The sequence below is a fragment of the Bos indicus x Bos taurus genome, chromosome 14, assembly GCF_003369695.1.
Source record: "Bos indicus x Bos taurus breed Angus x Brahman F1 hybrid chromosome 14, Bos_hybrid_MaternalHap_v2.0, whole genome shotgun sequence".
Classification (NCBI taxonomy): Eukaryota; Metazoa; Chordata; class Mammalia; order Artiodactyla; family Bovidae; genus Bos; species Bos indicus x Bos taurus.
Genome location: NC_040089.1, coordinates 67,771,223 through 67,797,443, shown reverse-complemented (window position 1 = coordinate 67,797,443; position 26,221 = coordinate 67,771,223). Strand labels below are relative to the sequence as shown.

The 26,221-nt window shown below is 40.0% G+C and overlaps 1 protein-coding gene across 4 annotated transcripts in view; it reads left to right on the top strand.

The window, feature by feature from the left end:
* Positions 1–26,221, top strand: part of CPQ (carboxypeptidase Q) — a 561,177-nt gene that overhangs the window by 52,532 nt on the left and 482,424 nt on the right. The window contains exon 1 of one of the 4 annotated variants that reach the window (XM_027561491.1): positions 18,910–19,105. The exons of 2 other annotated variants lie outside the window; for them this stretch is intronic. In XM_027561491.1, coding sequence (XP_027417292.1) covers positions 19,061–19,105 — 45 coding nt within the window. In that variant the 5' untranslated portion in view covers positions 18,910–19,060. Of the gene's footprint in view, positions 1–18,909; positions 19,106–26,221 lie in introns of those variants that run through there. One more of the 4 variants, XM_027561486.1, reaches the window with a different exon arrangement.

The following is a 26,221-nucleotide window of genomic DNA, read 5'->3' as shown; positions in this document are numbered from 1 at the left end:
TGGAGAGGCTCTAGTCCCTTGCTGCCAGGGGGAGGGCAAGTTGCAGAGCTGCCCAGTTAACAAGAAGACGACTTCTGCCTGCAAATGGTCGATTCTTTCCCTTCCCCTCCCTTTCCTTCTCTCCTCACTCATACGGTAAACAAGTGTCTTTTTTGTGATCTCTTTTGTGCCTCTTTTTTTTTCCTTCACATTTTTATGCTTTTTTGGGGGGTGATTACAGTGTATAAATTGGCTCTCAAATGTAGTGGTGAAGGCTGTCCAGCGTTCCAAGTACAAGAAGGCTCTGATGTGCCTTACGTGGAAGGCAAGGATAGATAAGCTTTGTTAGATAAGCTTTGTTCAGGCATGAGTTATAGTGCTATTGGCTGTACGTTTGATGTTAATGCATCACTAGGTGTTATGCACCTAACACCTGGTAGCTCAGACGTAAAGCATCTGCCTGCAATGTGGGAGACCTGGGTTCAATCCCCGGGTTGGGAAGATCCCCTGGAGAAGGAAATGGCAACCCACTCCAGTACTCTTGCCTGGAAAATTCCATGGATGGAGGAGCCTGGTAGGCTCCAGTCCATGGACTGCCAAGAGTAGGACACAACTGAGCAACTTCACTGACTGACTGAGGTGTCATATATGGTGTCTTTAAAAGAAACACACATGAAACAAAGTTACGTATTGATAAGTTGCCCAAACCCTTGTAACCAGAGGACAAGGAACCTAACCCTGTATTTCCCTAGGAGCCTCAGTTTAGTATTCTATAGTTCAGTGCTTGAGGTGACTTTATAGAGTATAACTACCATGAGTAATGAGACTTGATTATATATATATTTCTGGCAAAGACGATAGAAAATACCTCCTTGCCATCTAAGTTTGGCTAGACATACAGCCATCTTTCGAAGCCGTGTTGTCAGTTTGCCGAACGCTGCCCCTAATGCTGTACAGGCTTTGTTTCCTCATGTCATAAAATCCCATACCCAACATCTTACGTAGTTCCTGACGTGGCTGATGCTCAGCAAATGCTGAGTGAATGAATGAGTTAACAAATGAGTAAGTGAATGCTTCATATCCATAAGATAAACTAGTTTATTATTCCACATCTTAAGAAACACAAGAATGGATGTGGGAATCAATATTTTCTTTAAGTAAGCCATAAAACTTGCCTTCTAGTTGATTATATACTATTTGTTAAGCACTGGCTGTTGGGATTTTCTGAATGGTATTTTACGGTTTGTTATATAGATTGTTTATTTCCCTTAGCCCTGTCTGATAAGATTAAGGTCCATCTGTCTTGGGTAAGAGTGCAGTGTTGACTTCCTAAGAGCGCTTTAGTAAACAGAGAGGTTATCAGCCGCCAGTGTCACTTCCTTGTCATCTGTTTGACAGTTGTTGGGTTCAGAGGTCAAGAATCACCAGCTTAGAGAGGTAGATTATGTAAGGGATTCTGGTCCATGGAGAGCCTTATAAATGCCTGGAGACCTAGAAACATGGATGTTTTTGTTTCATTTATTTATCTATTCAACAAGGATTTTGAACAAGTATTTTGGTGATGTAATTTGTAGTGTAAAAATGTGACTTCCCAAGATTGCAGCTATTCTGTGGCATATTGGAAAATAGTCCTATTTAGAAAGCAATATATTTCATAATTTATTCCTTAAATATTCATTGAGCATCTGTTATGTCCAGACACATGGGTTATAGCAGCAGACAAAACCTCTGTCATTTGAAGTTTCCATTCTTCCAGGAAAAGCAGACAGTGAACAATAGATCAGTGCTTTCTCCTTTGGCCTTGTTCCTAACCCAGCCACTCTCTCACACCATGAGTTTTATTGCCCCCATATTATTATCTGAAATTATCTTGCTTTATGGCGGTCTATTTGTTCATTGTCTGTCTCTCTTCAGAGGTATATAGCTCTAAAAGAGTGCACACCTTGCTTGTCTTTCCTGTTAACTAAATCTTCATCACCTAGAATAGTGCTTGGTCTAATAGTAGGTACTTAATAAATATTTCTCTGTACTACATGACGGCTCAGATGGCAAAGAGTCTGCCTGCAATGAAGGAGACCTAGATTCAATCCCTGGACCAGGAAGATCCCGTGGAGAAGGGAACGGCAACCTACTCCAGTATTCTTGTCTGGAGAATCCTGTGGACAGAGGAGCCTGCCGGGCTACAGTCCATAGTCTCAGAGTTGGACACAACTGAGCAACTAACACTAATAAATGTTTGGTCTTATTTATTTGTAATTGTGGTAATGTTATGAAGTGTGTTCTCTGAGATTTTAACTTAGGGCAAGGAATCAGGAATGTCTTTAAGAAAATACTGATTGAATTGAAGAAGTAAGAATTAACCAAAGGGGACAAGGAGGGTGTATTTTCCAGGCAGAGGAATCGGGACAAAGCATGGCATGATGGAGTGTGTGAGATTAAGTCAACATATCTAGAGTTCAAGGGTAGGAGAATGCATAAGAAGAGTCTAGGAGAGGGCAGGACATCAGGGATTTCAGGCTGTGTGAAGAGATTTAAAGTTTTATCCTACAAGCAGTGGGAAGCAACTAAAGAACTGTAAACAGGAAATCAATCTTGTTGCTCTATAGATTGGAGGGAGACAAATCAGTGTGACCTTTTGTGGTTTTGAAGATGAGCCATTCAGTTTTGGAAATCTTGAAGTCGAAGTTCCTGTAAAACATCTCCAGTTGGATATGTCAAATAGACAGTTGTGTATACATATTATTGGGTTTAGAGAAGAGGTCTGAGATGATTATACACATTTGAGTAAAAACACACTGGTGGCTCAGTGGTAAAGAATCCGCCTGCAACGCAGGGGATGTGAACTTCATTTCTGGGTTGGGACGATCCCCTAGAGAAGGAAATGGCAACCCACTCCAGTATTAGAGAATTCCATGGACAGAGAAGCCTGGCGTGCAGTCCACGGGGTCACAAGAGTCAGACATGACTCAGTGACTAACAAACAAACAAAAAACTGTAGATGATATTTGAAGTCGAGGGTATTGATGAATGGCTAGGGAGAGAGTATAGACTTAAAAAAAAAGAGAGAGAGCTTTATTTAACTAGTCTTGAGGAACTTCACCTTTAAAAAAATTTATTTATTTTATTTGGCTGAGCCAGTTCTTAGTTGCCCCATGTGGGTTCTTAAATTGACGCATTCAAATTTTCAGCTGTGGTATGTGGGATCTAGTCCCCTGACCAGGGATCGAACCTGGGCCCCCTGTGTTGGGAGTTCAGAGTCTTAGCCACTTGACCACCAAGGAAGTCCCAAGGAACTTCAACTTTTAAAGACTTGACCAAAAGGATGAATGGAGAAGAATCTTAAAAGCAGAGGGGCTGAAATATTACATTTACATCAATTTCTATATCCTCTGTTAGCAGTTTTGTTGTCAGTTGGCCAAAGATAGTTACATCCACCTTGAGCCTAATTTCTCTACTGAAATTCAACTTATTATATTCTAATTATTCACTTTCTTCTCCATTCCTTCTATTTTACTGGAGAACTGGGACTTTGTCTTTTAAAACCATGCTTGAAACCCTAGCATCCAGCACACCGACAACCCAGTAGGCAAGCTTTGTGTTTGTCGCAAAACAGATGTCTGTGTTGGAGTGGGAATAAGGATCCTCCTTAGGAAAGATGAGTGAGGACAGAAAGCAGAGCTTTTCTCATATAGCTTCTCTGGGTGGCAACCATAGGCAATTTTAAGAATTTTGTCTAAAACTGAAATGTTGACCTTCAGGTATCAGGAAGTATATGGGACCATTTCTAGGGGTAGAGGAGTTCAAATTCTTCATCTATGATGTCTTTGCATGGATTTGTTCCTATCCCAAGGCCTGTGGCTGCTAGAAGCTGCTGCATCACAGGTTGGTATCCAACAACAGGCCTCTCTTCACTTTTCTATTGCTTTCTTTTTTTTGGTCGTGTCCTGCTGCTTGTGGGATCTTAGTTCCCCCTCCAAGGATCAAACCCATGTCCTCTGCTGTGGAAGCGTGGAGTCCTAACTGACAGGGAATTCCTCCATCTCCTTCTTAATTGTGTACTGCCACTTCCCATAACTTTTTATGAATCCTTCTTTTTCCTTTGCTGGAAGAATCCAGGAACATGTTTCACAATTATAGGCATTATTTTTATTGTTCAGTTGCTCAGTCATGTCCAATTCTTTATAACCCCATGGACTGCAGCACGCCAGGCTTCCCTGTCCATCACCAACTCCTGGAGTTGACTCAAATGCGTGTCCATAGAGTTGGTGATTCCATCCAACCATCTCATCCTCTGTCATCCCCTTCTCCTCCTGCCTTCAATCTTCCCCAGCATCAGGGTCTTTCCTGATGAGTCAGTTCTTTGCTTTAGGTGGCCAAAATATTGGAACTTCAGCATCAGTCCTCCCAATGAATATTCAGGACTGATTTCCTTTAGGATGGACTGGTTTGATCTCCTAGCAGTCCAAAGGGACTCTCAAGAGTCTGCTCCAACACCACAGTTGGAAGGCATCAGTTCTTCGGCCCTCAGCCTTCTTTATAGTCCAGCTCTCACATCCATACATGACTACTGGAAAAACCATAGCTTTGACTATATGGACCTTTGTTGGCAAAGTAATGTCTCTGCTTTTTAATATGCTGTCTATGTTGGTCATAGCTTTTCTTCCAAGGAGCAAGCTTCTTTTTATTTTGTGGCTGCAGTCACTGTCTGCAGTAATTTTGGATCCAAGAAAATAGTCTTTCACTGTTTCCAGTGTTTCCCCATCTATATGCCATGATGTGGTGGGACCAGATGCCATATCTTAGTTTTCTGAATGTTGAGTTTTAAGCCAGCTTTTCCACTCTCCTATTTCACCTTTATCAAGAGGCTCTTTAGTTCCTCTTTACTTTCTGCCATTAGAGTGGTATCATCTGCATATCTGAGGTTGTTGATATTTCTCCCTGCAATCTTAATTCCAGCTTGTGATTGATCTAGCCCACATTTCAGATGATGTACTCTGCATATAAGTTAAATAAACAGGGTGACAATATACAGCCCTGACACATTCCTTTCCCAATTTTGAACCAGTCTGTTGTTCCATGTTTGGTTCTAATTGTTGCTTCTTGACCTGCATACAGGTTTCTTAGGAGGCAGATAAGGTGGTCTGGTATTCTCATCTCTTTAAGAATTGTCCACAGTTTGTTGTGATCCACACAGTTGAAGGCTTTAGTGTAGTCAGTAAAGCAGAAGTAGATGTTTTTCTGGAACTCTCTTGCTTTTTCTATGATTCAGTGGATGTTGGCAATTTGATCTCTGGTTCCTCTGCTTTTTCTTAATCCAGCTTCTTGTACATCTGGAAGTTCTCAGTCCACATGCTCATGAAGCCTAGCTTGGAGGATTTTGAGCATGACATTGCTAGCACGTGAAATGAGTGCAGTTGTGCAGTAGTTTGAATATTCTTCAGCATTGGCCTTCTTTGGTATTGGAATGAAAGCTGACCTTTTCCAGGCCTTATTTTTACTAAAGATTTAATATTTTTGTATGGTTAGTGACCCTTGTCTCCATTTTTTATTCTGAAATGCATTACTTCATTTCATATAATTTTTACTTTTGGTAATGGGGTTTATGTTTTCTCTTTGATAATGGATCTGATAATGGTAGTATGATCGGTGTGTGAAGGTCAGTGGTCCATCCCGTCCTCGCATTATTCCTCATTCCTGTGGGGCTGTCTGTGCTGGCATAGCCTCTCATGCTCATGTCTGGGGACTGGTTCTTTTTCCTGGGCTGAAGCAACAGCTGTAATATTGAAACCTTGCTGTCAGCTAGTGATCTGGCCCTTGATGCCTGGACTCTGCTTTAATTCATGATCTTTGCTACCTGAGTTTTCTTTTCTCAAGATTTAAACTGTTTGTTCTTGACCTGTGGAATTTTATGCTTACTTGATCTGTGGAATTTTTCTTAAGTCCCTAGTTTTGAACCAATGACTCTGTTCTTTTAAGCCAGTGATGTGTTTTTCAGCTTCTGCCTGTTATCTTTTCTGCTGCCTGTTATATTTCTTGTCTCCAGGATGACTTGGATGACTGGGCATTTTGTTAGCTTTGGGCAAAGACATCAGCATGACCTGCGTGTGACTGGAGAAGAGTGGTGCTTAGCTTTGGAGGGTTGGGGTGAGTGCATGGAGGGCATCAGGGCAGAGAGTCTTGGGGAAGCAGGGACTGCTTTGGTGAGGGACTTTCAGCAAAATAAATTTCACTGATTCAAATCAAGGTTAATATGAAATTCTGTCTACTGAGTGAAGACCAATTTTTTTTTTAAACATTTGAAGGCATACATTTAAGATGACTGTAGTGTTAAAAATGGGAAGTTATGATTTATAAGCAGTAGTATAATTTTGAATAGCATGACCTTTTTCATTGACACTAACTTGCTTTGCATCTTCAGGTTTTATTATATTAATACTGTGAGTAAAACCCAGAAAACTTATAGAGGAAGAAATGATTTTTTTAATTGATTTTTTAAAATTCAGTAGTCATTACTTATATCCCTTTTACATGATTGCAAATTTTAAATTGCAGTAATGATCTTGCTACTCAATTAGCCTATTTCTTACAATTGTAACCTTATGGAGTAGCCACAAATATTGGAGAAAACCGATAATAAAAACCTTTGAGTTCAACAAAAACATGTTCCACACAGTCCATGAGTTCACCCTGTAAAACTAGAATGGCATTTCCTTTTTTTGTAATAGGCCTGGAACTTATCTGATTTAGTTATGTCTATGGCATTTTATTTATTTTTTTCCTGGAAATACATAGTTTTTACTTTTGACCTAGGAAACAAAACAAAAGATGATGGCCTTAAAAATATCCTTGTTCAAAGTTACTGGCCTGAAAGCGTAATTGAGAGAGACACTCAGGAGATCAGTGCTGTTCAGAAGGAATTTCTGTGATAACAGACATGATTGTCTGTACTGTTCCATACAGTAGCCACTGGCCATGTGGCTATTATGACTGAGGAACTGAATTTAAATTTTTATTTCATTTTAACTTAAATAATCACATGGCTCCTATCTTAGATGACACAGTTCTAGGTCATTGTATTGGTTTCCTATTGCTGCAGTTAAAAAAATTATTATAAAGTTAGTGGGGTAAACACATGATTTTATTTTCTTATGGTTCTGTGGGTTAGAAGTCTGCAAAGGTCACAGTGACCTAAAATCAAGGTGCTTGCAAAGCTACTTTCTTTTCTGGAGACTCTAGAGTAGAGTCCATTTCCTTGCTCTTTCTGTTTTTTAGCAGTGGCTCATAATTCCTTGGTTCATGGTCCCTTTCCTTCATTTTAATGCAGTGTTACTTATCTCTGTCCCTTTCTTCCCTGGTCACATCTCTCTCTGACTCTCCTGTCTCTCTCTTCCACTTTTAAAGACCCTTGTGATTACACTGGATTCACCTGGATAATCCAGCCTACTCTCCCTGTTTTAAAGTCAGATGGTTAGCAACCCTAATTCCCCATTTCCATGTAACCTAACATATTCATAGGTTTAGAGATTAAGAATTGGACATCTTTAGGAGGACTTTATTCTGCATACCACATCATCTTGTAAATATGGAGCCATTTAGTGAAAGGGCAGGCTAAGCCCTGTACATCTTTTATTTGTTGAGCCTATGCCTGTTTTTCATTCACTGCTGTTTGGAGTTCTCATAATGATTTGAAAACAGTAGAAATTTAACTTTAAAAGGAAGCTTATACCTAGGTATAAGGTTATTGGACTAAGGATACCTAGTCCAATCTTCTATCCCATACAGTATTATCCTCTTCTATAGAATCTGTGGTTCATTTGAAGGTGAAAGTGAAAGTCGCTCAGTTGTGTCTTGACTCTTTGCGACCCCATGGACTATACAGTCCATGGAATTCTCCAGACCAGAATACTGGAGTGGGTAGCCTTTCCCTTTTCCAGGGGATCTTCCCAACCCAGAAATCGAACCCTGGTCTCCCGCATTGCAAGTGGATTCTTTACCAGCTGAGCCACAAGGGAAGCCCAAGAATACTGGAGTGGGTAGCCTGTGCCTTCTCCAGCGGATCTTAGCTTCTGTCATTAGTTTCCTATGAAGGGTACTCCATACTTAGGAACAAAATCAGTCTCGGTGTTGTCTATCTTTAATTGTTTTGTCATCCTATCAGCTGGTCCTTTATTGTCTCCACACAGTAGCACCCTGGTTTTGACTGTTAGAACAGTGTTGATATACTTTTCCTTTGGTGTTACTATCTCAAGAAATGGTGCTACCCCTCAACAGATGTCTGAGCAGAAATTTTCAGAGTTCTCTCTGTTTACCACCACTAAAGATCCTAAAACGTATAGCTCTGAAAATACTTCTGATATATTCCACTTTCTTCGTTGTAGTAATTATACTTTTCAGTCCTGGAAATTAAAGTTTTTAATAGTTTTCATTTCTCTGCTTAGAGTCTCATTTATTAATTAAGAGTACTTTTTCTTGAATTCTCTGAGCGTCTATATTTTCTTGAACATGTTTATAATAATTATTTAAGAGTTTTGATAAATTCAGCACCTGGGCCATGTTGGAGTCAGTTCCTATTGATTACTCATTTCTTAACTGTAGACCACCTTTTTCTTTGCAGATCTAGCAATTTTTTGATTGCATACTAGATATTGCAGGTGATACATTTTAGATATTATGTGATCTGTTATTGTCCTCTGAAGAGTATTTTTTCTTTTTAGAAGGCATTTGCATTTTTTTTTTAGAAGACATGTGATAACCTTGAGCTTGGATAAGCTTGGGTTATGCTTTGTTAGAATGGCCCTATGGAAAGCTTTTGGTGTTCCCAAAGCCTAACTTACTGAGACTCATATAAATACTCAGTTTCCTATGAAGATCTTGTTTAGGCTTCAGTTCAGTTCAGTTCAGTCACTCAGTCGTGTCCAAATCTGCGACCCCATGAATCGCAGCACGCCAGGCCTCCCTGTCCATCACCAACTCCCAGAGTTCACTCAAACTCATGTGCATCGAGTCGGTGATGCCATCCAGCCATCTCGTCCTCTGTCATCCGCTTCTCTTCCTGCCCCCAATCTCTCCCAGCATGAGAGTCTTTTCCAATGAGTCAACTCTTTGCGTGAGGTGGCCAAAGTATTGGAGTTTCAGCTTTAGAATCAGTCCTTCCAATGAACAACCAAGACTAATCTCCTTTAGAATGGACTGGTTGGATCTCCTTGCAGTCCAAGGGACTCTCAAGAGTTTTCTCCAGCGCCACAGTTCAAAAGCATCAATTCTTCAGTGCTCAGCTTTCTTCACAGTCCAACTCTCACATCCATACATGACTACTAGAAAAACCATAGCCTTGACTAGATGGACCTTTTCTGCTTTATTGACTTTGCCAAAGCCTTTGACTGTGTGGATCACAATAAACTGTGGAAAATTCTGAAAGAGATGGGAATACCAGACCACCTGACGTGCCTCTTGAGAAATCTGTATGCAGGTCAGGAAGCAACAGTTAGAACTGGACATGGAACAACAGACTGGTTCCAAATAGGAAAAGGAGTACGTCAAGGCTGTATATTGTCACCCTGCTTATTTAACTTCTATGCAGAGTACATTATGAGAAACCCTCAGCTGGAAGAAGCACAAGCTGGAATCAAGATTGCTGAGAGAAATATCAATAACCTCAGATATGCAGATGACACCACCCTTATGGCAGAAAGTGAAGAGGAACTAAATAGCCTCTTGATGAAAGTGAAAGAGGAGAGTGAAAAAGTTGGCTTAAAGCTCAACATTCAGAAAATGAAGATCATGGCATCTGGTCCCATCACTTCATGGGAAATAGATGGGGAAACAGTGGAAACAGTGTCAGACTTTATCTTTTTGGGCTCTAAAATCACTGCAGATGGTGATTGCAGCCATGAAATTAAAAGGCACTTACTCCTTGGAAGAAAGTTATGTTTAGGCTTAGTTTTAGGCTTTTCTTGATAAGGTCTGTAGTAGTCTGTACTCTAGGGCATTGTTTGTCAATATTTTAAAAATGATTACCCACCAAGGAGATGTTTTAGACATTTTCACTCCCTCCCCCATCTTTTGACCCTGCTCCCACCTCCCTACTCCTCTTGTGAAGTTTTAACAATGTATCTGTTTATGAGCTGTGTAATACCCAAGCTATTTTTCACTTTCCTTCTCTCCCGGGAATTAATTTTCACCCTTCTGATGCTCTCACTCTTGTTGAGCATACAGGTTCTAGGGTGTGGTCCCTATTCATGAAATGAAACCTTTTTGGTCTTTCTCCTGGGTGCCAAGAGGTTTCATGAGGTGATAATGAGATTTTTTCCTCTTTGGCTGTGCCAGAACACCAGGATTTTCCACCAAGCCTCAAGCTCTGGTTTTTCTGTTTCTTTTTCAACTCTCCAGCAGCCACTCTCTGGGAAGCTCTCTGTAGTCTCAGCCCTCAGTGGAAGACTTGCAGGGACATCCACAGTGACTTCCCAGGCTCCTCGTTGTACGACTTGCTCCTCTCCATTGCCCTGCCTGGTGGATTCCAGCTCTTCAAACTCGGAGCTCAGCTTTCCCAGTTCAGAGAGCCTGCTGTGCTCAGCGTGTATTCTAGCTCCCCTTGATGCTTTTGATAAATGTTCCTAGGCAAAGAGCTGGGCAGTTGGGGTCACCTTGTGAGTTTTTTTCTCTCAGAGATTACAGTCTTGCACTGAAAGATATTTTCAATGTCTGAAAATCATTGCCCTCATTCAGTTTTATGGTTCTGTGGGAATGGTGGATGTGTTAGTCCTATATGAGTAACTCCAGTCTCTTGGACTACTATTGGAAGCAGAAATCCTTTCTCTGCTTCTTTTAGAACCCATCCATCACTAGTACAGGTGATAATCACCCAAGATTGAAACAGCAGCCTTTTAACTGGCCTCCTGGTCCCCTTACCTTCAATCTCCGTATAATCTCCAGAGGGAACTTTGTAAAACACCAATCTGCTCTGTAATTTCACTGTTAGAAATCCTCCTTAGGAATTCTATTACCCTTAGGATAAAATTCAGACTCTCTAAAGTGACTCATAGTCCTCTCTCTTTGATTCATCCCCCATCTTCCTCTCCAGCCTTGGGTTTTGTTGCTCTGTCTTGAACCCTTGTGTGGGTCACGCTGATCTCCTCCAGTTGTCAGATGTGCAGTGCTGTTACTTCCCTTTGCACATTTATTTTTCTGTGTCTGGAATCCCCACATCTTGACTTCCCACCTTACTTGGCTAACTCCTGCTCTTCCTTTAAGTTGCAACATAGACATTTTTCCTGGAAGGCCTATATAAGCTTCCCGCTATATGAAAGTAGAGCATTCCTATGAAACCTATGAAGCCAAAATGACGTTAACTGCAAAGCATATCTTGGTAATGCATCTACAGAGTAAACTGAGATACAAGTAGAAAGTCAAGAGCTACCTGGAGTAACAGGCAAGTTTGGCCTTGGAGTACAAAATGATGCATGCCAAAGGCTAACAGAGCTTTGCCAGAGAGTGCACTGGTCATAGCAAATGCCCTCTTCCAACAACACAAGAGATGACTCTACACATGGACATCACCAGATGGTCAATACCAAAATCAGACTGATTTTGCAGTTCTGATTGCCAAATCAGATTCTTTGCAGTTGAGATGGAGAAGCTCTATACAGTCAGCAAAAACAGGACCAGGAGCTGACTGTGGCTCAGATCATGAACTCCTTATTGCCAAATTCAGACTTAAATTGAAGAAAGTAGGGAAAATCACTAGACTATTCAGATATGACCTAAATCAAAGCCCTTATGATTATACAGTGGAAGCGACAAATAGATTAAAGGGATTAGATTTGATAGACAGAGTGCCTGATGAACTATGGATGGAGGTTCGTGACATTGTATAGGAGGCAGTGATTAAAATCATCCCCAAGAAAAAGAAATGCAAAATGCAAAATGATTGTCTGAGAAGGCCTTACGAATAGCTGAGAAAAGAAGAGAAGTTAAAGGCAAAGGAGAAAGGAAAGATATGCCCATTTGAATGCAGAGTTCCAAAGAATGGCAAGGAGAGATAAGAAAACCTTCTAACTGATCAGTGCAAAGAAATAGAGGAAAACAATAGAATGGGAAAGACTAGAGATCTCTTCAAGAAAATTTGAGATACCAAGGGACTGTTTCATGCAGAGATGGGCACAATAAAGGACAGAAATGGTATAGACCTAACAGAAGCAGAAGATATTAAGAAGAGGTGGCAAGAATACAGAACTATACAAAAAAGATCTTCATGCCCCAGAATACCATGGTGGTGTGATCACTCACCTAGAGTCAGACATCTTGGAATGCGAAGTCAAGTGGGCCTTAGGAAACATCACTATGAACAAAGTTAGTGGAGGTGATGGAATTCCAGTTGAGCTATTTCAAATCCTAAAAGATGCTGCACTCATTATGCCAGCAAATTTGGAAAACTCAGCAGTGGCCACAGGCCTGGAAAAGGTCAGTTTCATTCCAATCCCAAAGAAAGGCAATGCCAAAGAATGTTCATACTACCACACAATTGCACTCATCTCACACGCTAGCAAAGTAATTCTCAAAATTCTCCAAGTGAGACTTCAATAGTATGTGAACTGAGAATTTCCAGATGTTCAAGCTGGACTAAGAAAAGGCAGAGGAACCAGAGATAAATTGTCAACATCCCCTGGATCATCGAAAAAGCAAGAGAATTCCAGAAAAATATCTATTTCTGCTTTATTGACTATGCCAAAGCCTTTGACTGTGTGGATCACAATAAACTGTGGAAAATTCTGAAAGAGATGGGAATGCCAGACCACCTTAATTGCCTCCTGAGAAATCTGTATGCAGGTCAAGAAGCAACAGTTAGAACTGGACATGGAACAACAGACTGGTTCAAAATTGGGAAAGGAGTACGTCAAGGCTGTATATTGTCACCCTGCTTATTTAACTTCTATGCAGAGTACATCATGGCAAAATGCTGGGCTGGAATAAGCACAAGCTGGAATCAAGATTGCCGGGAGAAATATCAATAACCTCAGATATGCAGATAACACCACCCTATGGCAGAAAGTGAAGAACTAAAGAGTCTCTTAATGAAGGTAAAAGAGGAGTTAAAACTGGCTTAAAACTCAACATTCAAAAAATGAAGATCACGGCATCTAGTCCCATCCCTTTATGGCATATCGTTGTGGAAACAATGGAAACAGTGAAAGACTTTATTTTCTTGGGCTCCAAAATCATTGCAGATGGTGACTGCAGCCATGAAATTAAAAGACGCTTGTTCTTTGGAAGAAAAGCTATTGACAAACCTAGACAGCATATTAAAAAGCAGAGGCATCGCTTTGCCAACAAAGGCTTGTCTAGTCAAACTACTGGTTTTTCCCGTAGTCATGTATGGATGTGAAAGTTGGATCATAAAAAAAGCTGAATGCCAAAGAATTGATGCTTTTGCACTGTGGTATTGGAGAAGACTCTTGAGAGTCTCTTGGACTGCAAGGATATTAAACCAGTCAATCCTAAGGGAAATCAGTCCTGAATAATCATTGGAAGGACTGATGCTGAAACTGAAGCTCCAATACTTTGGCCGACTCATTAGAAGAGACCATGATGCTGGGAAAGACTGAGGGCAAGAGAAGGGGGTGACAGAGGCTGAGATGGTTGGATGGCATCACTGAGTCAATGGGCATGAGTTTGAGCCAACTCCAGGAGATCGTGAAGGACAGGGAAGCCTGGTGTGCTGCAGGTCATGGGGTTGCAGAGTCGGACATGACTTAGAGACTGAGCAGCAACATGTGCATGTACCCTGAGGCAACGCTTTGCTTACCCAGGGTGAAAAGAGTCATTTTGGGCCTAGGATTGGAGACACTTGTCTTATTGCTGCATTATGCATCCTGAATATTTGTATATCCTGGTTTCACATTTCCTGCACATTTTCCTATGAAAATTTTCATTATAGGTAGGACAGTATTTTCTAGCTGTGCCTATTTTTCAAGGATGAGAATTCTAAAAACAATTTTTTATTATGAAAAATTTCAAAATAGCATATAATAATATCCATATACACATCATCTGAATTTAATAATTGTCAACATTTTACCGCATTTGCTGTATCATTTTTGTTTTATTGCTAGTGTTTATCATCCCTACATATTTCTCTAAAAGTATGGCTCTTTCTTGCAGTGCCATATACTATTATTGCTTTCATTAAAATGGGCTAAAATTCCTTAATATCATATAATACGTTGTCCATATTCAAATTTCTCACTTGTCTTCAAAGTATCTTTTGTAGCTGGTTTGCTCAGTTCAGGATCTAATCAGGGCCAATGCATTTCATTTCATTCTTATGTCTCTTAAGCCTCTTTGAGCTTAGAACAGTTCTTCTTTATCCTTACTTTTGTATGTGTGTTGTGTGTGTGTGTGTCTTTGTGTGAACACATGACATTGACTTGTTAAAGAGACAAGCCAGTTGGCTTACACCCTGTCTCATTTCCTGAATTTGCTTTTTCAGGATGGGTTTTGATGCTTTATTTGATGTTGAACGTCTCCTTGGGTCTGAAGATTGGCAGCAGTTGGGAGACCCTGTACACAGAGGGCCCAGATAATAAGGAGGATAGACTAAAAAGGCAGTAGGGTATATCATGTTTCTGTGTTTTGCTTCCTGCCAGAGCTGATAGACTCATATGAACACACAGCACCATAGTCCTTTCAGAAAGAACCAGCAAGATTTTTCTTTTTGCTAGGTCATTAGCACAGAGCTTGAGGATATAATGATCCTATTGGACATATATTTTGAATAGCATATCTTGAGTAGAACAAGTTAAAGAGACAGGAAGATGAAACTAAAGCTATGAGAAGGCCATAGGAAATTACCAGTAGCCTGACAGCTTGAGTTTGTTCTCCTCTCCTGAAGTCTGCTCATCTCTCTTGGTTGTTGCAGGGAACCAAATTTGGAATAGACAACTGCAGAGGATGAAGTGTCTTGGGAGAAGCTGATGACAGACCTGAGGAGATTAGACTTGGGACGTAGAACACAGCCAAAGAAGGAAGTGTAGTATAGGGAGGCAAACGGTGAGAGGGTCCAGCTCGCCTCTTTTCTCCTTCCCCCCAAAGACTGGTGCTAGGAGAAAGGCTGTAAAATCTTTCTGATCTTAAAGGTGTTTTGGAAAACTACTCAGTCCTTATTAGCATTCTTAACTTACGCAGGGGAGCTGAAACTTGAATGGTAACGTGTGGGAAGATTTAAAAACAACAAACGCCTAGGTCCCACCCTCAGAAATTCTGATGTAAGGGGCCTCAGATTTGGCCATGACAACAGGATTTTTAAAGACTCCCCAGGTGATTCTAATGTGCATCTATGTGTGAGACCTACTGACCTAGAGCAATAGACCATATATACATTATCTTTTTTTTTTTTTTAAGACATTCAAACATCTTTCCCACATCCATTAAGCTGTATGGAATTCTAATGCATAAAAAAGATAATAGTGGATTTTCTTTACTTAAGGTGTTTGTGAGATCTTGCTCATCGGACACCATTTGCCATCTGCATTACTAACTTTTTCCAAGCTCTCATTTCCTCCCTATAGCAGCATCTTCATAGAACTAAGTGCCAAAGAGGAAGACTATTCAAAAACATCACTGATATAGAGTTTACTGGATTTTAGCCATCTAGATCTGGATTTGAACACTACTTGTTAACTGTGTGACTTTGGACAACTACACCTAAACTCTCTGACCCTCAGTTCCTTTACCTCTTAATTAGAGATGATACCTATCTCACACGTTGTTAATGAAAAAGAAAGTTGGATATAAGCTAGTGTACTCTCAATGGAGGTTAGCTCCTTGGATACTTCACGCTTTCCTTGAGGCCACCATAAACTTTCAGGTCTGTTCTGGCATGGAACTGATGGTTTGGCTTAATCCAGGAAACTTCAGTTGCCTTCGTATTGTACTTGCATTGTTGGGTGAACACAGATTCGCTCTATCCATTATAGGTTCAAAGTTCTTGATTGACTTGTAGCCTCATGGGAACAGATGGAGTGGGGGTGTAGTTGTTCCTGTTGAATGATGAAGGAGAAGCCAGGAGCTTCCATGAAATGTCTCAGGAAATACTCTGCAACTTCGTAAGTGAATGAACCGAGATAATCATGGGAGAGGGAAGCAGGCACAAGCCGATTTTCATGAGAATGAAAGCAGTATGAGGGTCTAGAAATGGTGGTGATGGATGGGCCAGGAGTTTGATGTGGGAAGGAATTATCTGTGGGCCAGACAGAGATATAGGTTCATAGATGAGGGAGGAATTTTTTGATTCAAGAAACTTTTTTTTTAAATGACAATGGAATTTTAAGCAAGTATGTAAAAACATGAACATATTCTTTCCCATTTTGCTATTCCAATATGGTTAACCAAAACTCCCAGGTAATACAGACACCTCAATGTTTTTCATTGTGCATATGCTGAGAAGTGTAACTGAGTGATATGAATTTAACTTGCTCCTCCTTCTTCTTCCTACCCAGACTTTTGTTAAGTTGTGAAATGGCTGGAGGTGTTCAGGAAGATGACAAAGGAGAAGTCAGAGGCTGGGAGAATTACAAAACTAGATGGTCTGTAATTGAATAATGTTGAGTAGAATACACAAATCAAAAGTGTCTAAAATCTGTTTAAAGAAAACTCATTTGGGTTTGGCCCTATCTCAATGACATTGAACTAATGTTTCAAGTTTCAGCATGGCTAAATGTGGTATTTCCTGTTTATCTTTCACAAGCTGGCATTGATTTCCACATCGTGTTTCCTGCACACCCCCGACCTCTGCAGAATGAAAAGTGCTTTCCTAGTTTCCTCAGCACTCACAATGAAGAACCTTCAGAGTTCTTTTATTTCTGGCGTCTGACTAAGTGGAGGAATAGCATCCTGTTACAATAGGTGTTCTGGAAAATCCCATGGACAGAGGAGCCTGGTGGGCTGCAGTCCATGGGGTCGCTAAGAGTCGGACACAACTGAGCGACTTCACTTTCACTTTTCACTTTCATGCATTGGAGAAGGAAATGGCAACCCAGTCCAGTGTTCTTGCCTGGAGAATCCCAGGGATGGGGGAGCTTGGTGGGCTGCCGCTGAAGCAACTTAGCAGCAGCAGCAGCCCAATAGGTGTTTGAGCCAATTAGGATGTTTGGTGGGCTCACCGTGGATAGTCCATTAAAAAAAATTTTTTTTAAGTTATTAACAGGTTATTATCCAAAATAGGTGAGTTTGGTTGCTAACCCATTTTAATGTAGTATTGTATTTTTTATTTCCATTCTCAACAGACAGGTGAGGGGGAAAAAAATAAAACACTTCTAAGAAGTGAGAAGTAGAAAATGTTCATTTGGAATGATAAAACCTTTTGGTAATTTGAAATGGAAACCAAGGCAGTTTCTGGCACACTGTGAGCTGTGGCCTCATCTCCGGGGCCCCGTCTCCCGCTATGCCCCGTCTCCTCCTGCCGTCTGGCACACCTCCGCTCCCATCCAGGCGCTGCGTAGGGCCCATGTGGCTCTGTGATCACAGTTTACTTGCCCACAGTGTCCTGTAAGAGCACCCCCTGCAAGGCTAAGATCTTATTTATTTTTTTTAGCATTTCTCCTTCCCAAGAAAATTATTTTTTTAATGTCTCAGTGTTAACGAGCTATCTGAGGAATGAATTTGATAAGGATAGCTCAGTTTAAGTTCTGTGTGACATCAGTGGTAGGACTCAGTGTTTTAGCCTGCTGTGACTGTATACATTTCAAGAGAAGTTCCCTATAAACCCCAACTAATGCATCCATCTGTCAACAAAAGCATTTCCAGGATTTAATGTATAGATTTTAATGACTGGGGCAGAATGGTGTATAGTCATTTATACAGACTTCCTCAAATCTCAATGCAAGATTTATGTTTCAAACCTATTTTAAAGATAGGGCTTACTTAAATTTTAGCTTAATGTCACTAAATTCCCTTTTAGTTACACCTCCCCACTGCCAGGACATTTAAAAGTCCCCTCCCTTCCTACCAAAGGTAAGAAGTTGGTGACCTCTCAATTTCCACCCACTTTTACTCTTCTCAGTACTGGTGAAGAGGCGAAGCTTGTAGAGTATAGGGATTTCAATTCCTCCCTTTGCATTCAATTAACAATTGACTCCCTTGATTATGATCCTGACTTTTCAGTGTGAGGCACATCTTTATTTCCCTTTCACTAGTTTTAATAATAAACGTTTTCACTTCGTTGTTACTTAATGAAGACATGGATAATAGTGAATACATGATTCAGATAGTTCTTAGAACAGCCCTGGTCAATAGAAATAGCATGTAAGCTCCATACTTAATTTTGAATTTTGTATTAGCCACATTAAAAAATAAAAATAAACAGGTGAAATACATTTTTAGAAATATATTTTATTTAATCCAATGTAAAATATTATTTCACTGTGCAATCCACATAGAAAGTGAAGTATCTCATATTCGTTTTTGTCCACCCCCCCACTCTGTACATAGTCTTTGAAATCTAGGATGTAGTTTTATATTTTGTAGCACATCTCAATTTGCAATAGCCACATTTCAAGTGCTCAGTGGCTAAATGTAGCTAGTGACTATATTATTTTTAGACTTGGAAAGTTTCCGAGTAAGAAGACGACTGAATTGTGAGTTTAGGTTTAGATTTAACTAGACTGTATTCTTTGTGAAAAACGTTTGTCTAAACTGATGATTTTTATTCCTAAATCTTCCCTGATGTTCTCCACTTCAGTAATTGTCACTGACAGGCTTGCTCTGTATGTTTTTATAGGTAGGGCAGTGTTCACCTCCAAGACTACTCATTACAATGCACACGGCTGTTTGCAGTTGTACTGTTTCAGTAACACTGCCTAATTGTCCATGCCAGAAAGGGCGTTCTTTGTAATACTTTGTCTCCTCCACCCCCTTGCCCATCTCCTCCAGTCTCTCTGTCACTGTCACCGAGTGATGTTGGTTCTGCCTCCAAAATATATCTAGAATCAGACTTCAGCTCTCAGTCTCTGCTACCACCTCTTTAGAGAGACTGCTATCAACTGGACTAACGCAGTGGCTGCTAACTGGTTCCCCACGTCCACTTTGGATGTTCTCCGGTCCTTTCTCCATGTTGCAACCTGTGTTGGAAAAGGCAAGTCTGAGCAGGCCTCTCTCCCTCTGAAAATCTTCTAACAACCTCCCGTGCTTTTAGGATAGAGGCCAAAATCCTTTGGTGGCCCACAGGGCTCTCTGAGGCTCCTACCCATCTACTATTCCTTCCTTCTTTATTTTGCATTGCTTCTTTCTTTCTTACTAGGACTTTCACACACTTTTCAACTTTTACTTCCAGGGCTTGTTGCCTCTCTCTTTGCCTGGCTAACATATTTTTGCCGTTCCAAGTCAAATAGGACTTCCTTGGGTTGCCTTCTTTTCTTCCTTGACTCTTGGGTTCCCATTCTATATGTAATATATGTTTTCATAGTACCACTATGTCTTCTTCAACATTTATAAGGGTTTTATGATTATTTGTGTAATTTTAGTGTATTATCTAGGTTGACCAGTGTAAGAGTCATGATAAAAGAGCACACTCTCTCCCTTGTTCATGACCTTTGTATCTGTAGTACCAGCCCTGGGCCCAGCATTTTGCAAGCCTTCAATAAATTCCAGCTGAACCTGTAAATGGCTCAGCCTGTTGTTTCTAGCAGTTTGGTAGCTTTAGGAGGCTTCTTGAGGTTGCAAAACCTCATGTTGATATGACTACGGTGTTCTACCTTCTGTTTTCCTGTGAACATCTTAGAGTATATCCTTTATGAAGCTACTTCTTTGGCAAATTGCTGATAGATTTGGGAAGATTCCACTGGGCATTGAGATGATGACTGCAATATCAGCAAATCTGCTTTGTAGAATAAGTATACTTTTACCACCAACCTCCCCTGTCCTCACGCCAGCTCATGTGGTTGTGGACTCACTAGGTCACAGGCATGTGCATGTTCAAGTTGACCATGTAACTCCAAATTGTTTTCCAGAGTGTAGGAATTCTTTGTTTGCTCTATGTTATCTGCCATCCTTATCAGACTTTTGTGTTTTTGCCAGTATTGTGGTGTAAATGATATTTTATGATTTAAATTTATAATTTCCTGATTTCTAATGAAAATCTAATGAACTTTTAATTTTTTAAAATTCACCATTCCTGTTTTCCTTTCTCTGAAATGACTTTTGCCTTTTTTTCTGTTTGATTGTTCATCTTTTCCTCATTGGTTTTTTGAGATTTTTCTATATTCTAGGTCCTAATGCTTGATGGTATTCGTATTGCTAGTATTTTCTCCCAGTCTGTTCCTTTTTACCTCCTAAGTCATTCTATGGTCTTTTTATGAACCAAGATTATTAATTTTAATATAGTAAATTAGCCAATCTTTTCCTTTATGGTTCTACTTTCTAAAATCTCATTTAAGTACACTCCACATCATTCCAAAGTTATGAATCTGTCTTTAGCTTCATTTCATTTATTTTGATCAATAGTATTTTTGTTATCTTTCAGTTCTATATATTTTCTAATTTTAATTCTTCTGTAACCTCTGGGTAATTTAGAAGTGTGTTTCTGAATTTCAAGTATATAATTTCCTTTTATAGTTCTTGCTACTGATAGTTAATTTAACTATTTACTTTCAGATAACATTGTGAGCTAAGAGAATATTTGTTGAGATCTATTTTATGGTCTGGAATGTGGTTAATTTTTATAAGCCATGTGTGCTTAAGAAGAATGTATATTCTCAGGTTGTTGATGAGTTGTATCATAGGTACTCAGTAGCTCACGTTGGTTGTGTAGTTCAGATTTTGGTGTCCTTATTGATTTTGTTGTTGTTGTTGTTTTGTTATGTCAGTTGCTGAGAGACTGTATTAAAATCCTCCATTATTATGTGGATTTACACTTTCTTTTTAGTTCAGACTCTTTTTTCTCTATATACCTTTGAATCTATGTGATTAAGTGCATATACACGTAAAATTATTACATATTCCTGGTGAACTGAACATTTTTATTAATGATTATCTTTATATCAGTAATCCTTTTGCCTTTAAATCTGTTTTGTCTGACATTGATATAGCTTTACCAGTTTTTCTTGATTATTGTGTTTGATGTAGTTTTTCATAAACTTTACATTAAATTTTTGTTAAGCCTTATATATGGCCCTTGCAAATAACTTAAAGTTGTATTTTATTTTCAGTCCAGTCTGACAATATCTGTCTTTTAACCAGACAGTCAGGTTCATTTACACTGATTGTGATTAATGTTATACAGGCATACCTTGGAGATATTTTGGGTTTGATTCCAGACCACTCAATAAAGCAAATATCCCAATAAAATGGGTCATATGAAGTTTTTGGCCTTCCAGTGTATATAAAAGTTAGGTTTACACCATACTGTGGTCTGTTAAATATGTAATACTAGCATTATATCTCCAAAAACAGTGAAAAAAAGAAAGCAAAGCCTAAAAAATAACAATGACAAAAAACAATGTACCTATTTTAGTTAAAAATTACTTTATTGCTAAAGGATGCTAACCATCTTCTGAGCCTTCATCAGATTGTAATCCTTTTTTTTCCCTTTGAATATTATTTATGTATCTGCTGGGACAGGTTTTAGTTGTAGCGTGCTGGGTCTTTGCTGCAGCATGAGAACTCTTGGTTGAGACACGTGGGGTCTAGTTCTCCTGACTAGGATAGAACCTGGGCCCCCTCCACTGGGAGCACGGAGTCTTAGCCACTGAATCACCAGGGAAGTCCCATCATTAGGTAACCTTTCCGCAGGTGGAGGGTCTTGCCTTAATGTTGATGGCAACTGACTGATCAGGTTGGTGTTGGTGGTTGCTTGAAGGCTAGGGTGGCTGTAGCGATTTCTTAAAACAAGGCAATGATTGACGCTTTCTTTTAGGAATGATTTCTCTGCAGCATACAATGCTGTTTGATAGAGTTTTACCGACAGTAGAACTTCTTTCAAAATTGCAGTCAATCCTCTCAAATCCTGCCACTGCTTTATCAACTTGGTTGATTTAATATTCTAAAGTCTTTGTTGTCATTTAATATTCTAAAGTCTTTGTTGTCTTGGTATCTTCACCAAGAATAGATGCCATCTCAAGAAACTCCTTTGCCCACCCATAAGAAGCAGCTTCTTACCTGTGATACTTTTATCATGAGACTGCCAACAATTTATTCACATCTTCAGGCTCCGCTTCTAATTCTAATTCTGTTTCTCTTGCTGTTTCCACCACATCTGCAATTACTTCCTCCACTAAAGTCTTGGGCGCCTCAAAGTCATTCCATGAGCACTGTAATCAACTTCTTCCAAATTCTTTGAATGTTGATATTTTGACCTCTTCCCATGAATCATGAATGTTCTTAATGGCGTCTAGAGTGGTAATCCTTTCCAGAAGGTTTTCAGTTTACTTTGCTTAGATCCACCAGAGGAATATCCATGGAAGCTATAACATTACAAAATATATTTCTTAGATAGTAAGACTTGAAAGTGGAAATGACTCCTTGATCCATGGGCTGGAGAATGGTTGTTGTGTTAGCAGAAATGAAAACAACGTTAATCTCATTGTACACCTCCATCAGAACTCTTGGATGACCAGATGCATTGTCAATGAGCAGTAATATTTTGAAAGGGATCTTTTTTTTTTTTTTTCTGAGCAGTAGGTCTCAACAGTGGGCTTAAAATGTTCAGTAAGCCACATTGTGAACAGATGTGCTGTCATCCAGGCTGTATTGTTCCATTTATATAACACAGGCAGAGTAAATTAAGCATAATTCTCAAGGGCCCTGGAAATTTTGAAATGGTCATTTAAACTCATTCAGCTTCAAGTCATCAGCTTCATTAGCCCCTAACAAGAGAGTCAGACTGTCCTTTGAAGCTTTTAAGTGAGGCACTGGCTTCTCTTCTCTAGCTATGCAAGTCCCAGGTGGCATCTTCTTCTTACAGAAGGCTATTTCATCTACATGGAAATCTGTTGTTTAGTGTCGCCACTTTCATTAATTACCTCAACCAGAACTTCTGGATAACTCCTGTAGCTTCTATGACAGTATTTGCTGCTTCACCTGGTGCTTTTATGTTACAGAAATGGCTTCTTTCCATAAAGCTCGAGAACCAACCTCTGCTAGCTTCACACTTTTCTTCTGCAGCTTCGTCACCTCTGTCAGTCTTCAAAGAATTCAAGAGAGTTAGAGTCTTGTTCCAGATTAATTTTTGGCTTAAGGAAATGTGGCCGATCTATCCAGATCACTCAAATTTTGTTCTTTCTTCACTAAGGCTATTTCACTTTCCTATCATTGGTATGTTCACTGGAGTAGCACTTTTATTTCTTTCGAGAACTTTTCCTTTGCACTCGTTCACAACTCGGCTGACTGTGTGGTTCAGGAGGCTAGCTTTTGGCCTCTCTTGGCTTTTGATGTGCCTTCCTCACAAAGTGTGATAACCATTTCTAGCTTTTGATTTACAGTGAGAGATGTGCAGCTCTTTCTCTTACTCGAACAAATGCTTAGAGGCCATCATAAGGCTACTAATTTGCCTAATTTCAATATTGCTGTGTCTTAGGCCCAAGGAAAGGGAGAGAGTCTGGAGTGGTCAGAACACACACAACATGTATTAAGTTTGTCATTTTATGTAGGTGCAGTTTGTGGTGTCCCAAAACAATTATAACAGTGACCTCAAAGGTCACTACCAGGTCCCTATAACAAATAATAACGAAAAAATCTGAAGTGTTATGAGAATTACCAAAACGTGGCACAGAGGTTTGAAGTAAATGTTGTTGGAAAAAAATGGTACTGATAGTTTACTTGATACGGGGTTCCCAGAGACCTTTGATTTTTAAAAATGCAGTATCTGCGAGGTACAGAAAAGTGAAGCACAGTAAAATGAGGTGTGCCTGTATTTGAATTTATTCCCTCCATCTTGTAATTATTTGAACTGAAGTGTTGATCTGTACTGTGTCACAGTCTTTGGCTGAAAGATGTTCCATATCACTGAATAACTCAATCACCTATGTTGGATTGTCCCTATGACCCCAACACGGTAGTGACTTGGGATGAAATGGCAACAGAACACAATGCAGGAACTGGAGACAGTTAAAGACCAGTGTTAGGAAAGGAGGAGTTCACCTTCATCATGTTTGAACAACTCTCATATGCATACAAAAGAGGAATTAAAACATTAGCAGCAAATGACAGAGCTAGAACAAATGCATGGAATAATATTATACTTTGTTCATTGAACAGCTGTTAAGTTCCATATACATTGCTAAGCACTTTTCACATATAATTTACTTCACACAACAAACCACTAAGGTAGGGAGTTACTGTTTTCATTTTACAGGTGGGGAAACTGAGGATCAGAGAGCTTAGAGAAGATGCCCAAGGCCTAACAACTTGTAAATGGCAGAACTGGGAATTGTATTGAATCCTGTATGGCTCTACAACTCTTGTTTTTTTCATTAAGTTATATCACAGGGAGTTGAAGAGGTAAATAGCAAATAAAAGATCTGTCTTTTAACTAAACTTGATCAAGAGCTTAAGGACCTGTCATTTGGGGGAAGTGAGCATCCCATCTCTGGACATTTCCAAGCAGAGAGAAGGTGGTCATATATCAAGGCTGTGGCGGTGGGAGTTTTACTTTGAGTGGGAAGTTGATCGAACAGATGCTTGGATTAGATGACCGGCAAGGTCTATGAAGCTCAGTTTCCATCATCTTACTGAAACTGTGCCAAAGCTTAACAAGTGTATGCCTCTCAAAACTTTCCCTCCCTTTTGAGAGGAGCTGCAATGTGAACCTGTCCTTTCTTCACTCAGGCTGCTCACTCGCTGCAGCGTTACATGATGTGCACAGGTGGTGGCTTAATAAAATGTTATTTGATGATGACTTAATGAAAGTCGACTTGGCCTGTTTAGATGGGAGAAGAGCAAGTCATGTGTATTTTATGGGGTGAAAACACAAGTGCGGCATAAGGTTCATTAGTTTGGCATGCTGGAGCCGAGAGATGCAAGAGCCGAGAGACAGCGTTTAACATCAGCCTCCTCACTTGAAAAACTGTTAACAGTCAAGCAGTACCTTATTTTTAAATTCAGTGTTTTAAAAATGAAATATTATTTTATAGATAAGTTTTTGGTAAGTAGCCAGAATTGGGGGAAAAAAGGTCTGTCCTCTGTTTCTTACTTTCTTGGTACATTCTGCCTTGTGAAGGCCAAGAGCCCATTAAAAAAATAAAAAATTAGTCGATTTCTGTCAGCAGTTTTATCAGGATGCCTGTCCTGTAGTCTCTTCTGTACACCTAATTTTCTTTATCCTCACTGTCACTCCATCAGTAACCACTTCTTCTTTTAAAGCCTTGCCAAAAGCAAATTTCTTCCAGATGCTTCTATTGACCTATGCCTCTGCTGATACCTGTACCTCTCAAAGCATCCAATAGGGGCAGCTGAAGTAGATGAGAAGGATTTTGTTTGTTCGATCGTCCTTTTAAAATACGTAAAAGTAGTGCCACAGCTACTTGCGCCTATACCAGGTCTGTGAGGAGTGTAGGAAAAGTCTCACTGTGGTCTTTTGTGAAGACACTGAGGCCTAAGGAGTTTTATGAATTGTAAATAGTTAGCAGCAGTGTTAGCATCTTTTAGCCCCTTGACTCTTACAGTCAAATGCTGCGTTCCAAACTATTTCCCACCAGTTTCTGACGCTTGGTGTTTAAGTCATATGACATGGCTGATACCTGGGGTTTGAGGTATTTACAGTTTGCTGAGCTACTTGTTGCAAAGGGCCAACCAAGTGCTACCCAAGGCATGGAAAGAGGCATGGCTGTGAAAGCCTACTAGCATGCGAACACACTTTGAGGAGGGCCTCGCACTGGGGTGAAGGCACTCTCACCTGCATGTGTGAGACTAAAGCCACCCCCTAAGATTCTTACTTTCAGAATTTGGCCCTGTGACTCTTAGGTATGGATCATTCTGGTTTCATCTAGTTGCCCACACTGACTTTGGATTGTTTGTGGGCAGCCAGAGATGGGTAGTGTAAAGATTCCTGGGAATTGGGAACCTAGGGCTTGGATTCTGAAACTTCCTGAGATTAGATTCATGACTTTTGTTGCCCTGGCCTCAGCCTTCTCATCTGACACTTGTGCCAGGTCAGTGATTCTCTGAAGATGGTCCTCGGATCACATGTCTCAGAACTTCTAGCGGGGGAGCTTGTTAAAAGTCAAGATTCCTGAACTCCATCTAGGCCAACAGGATT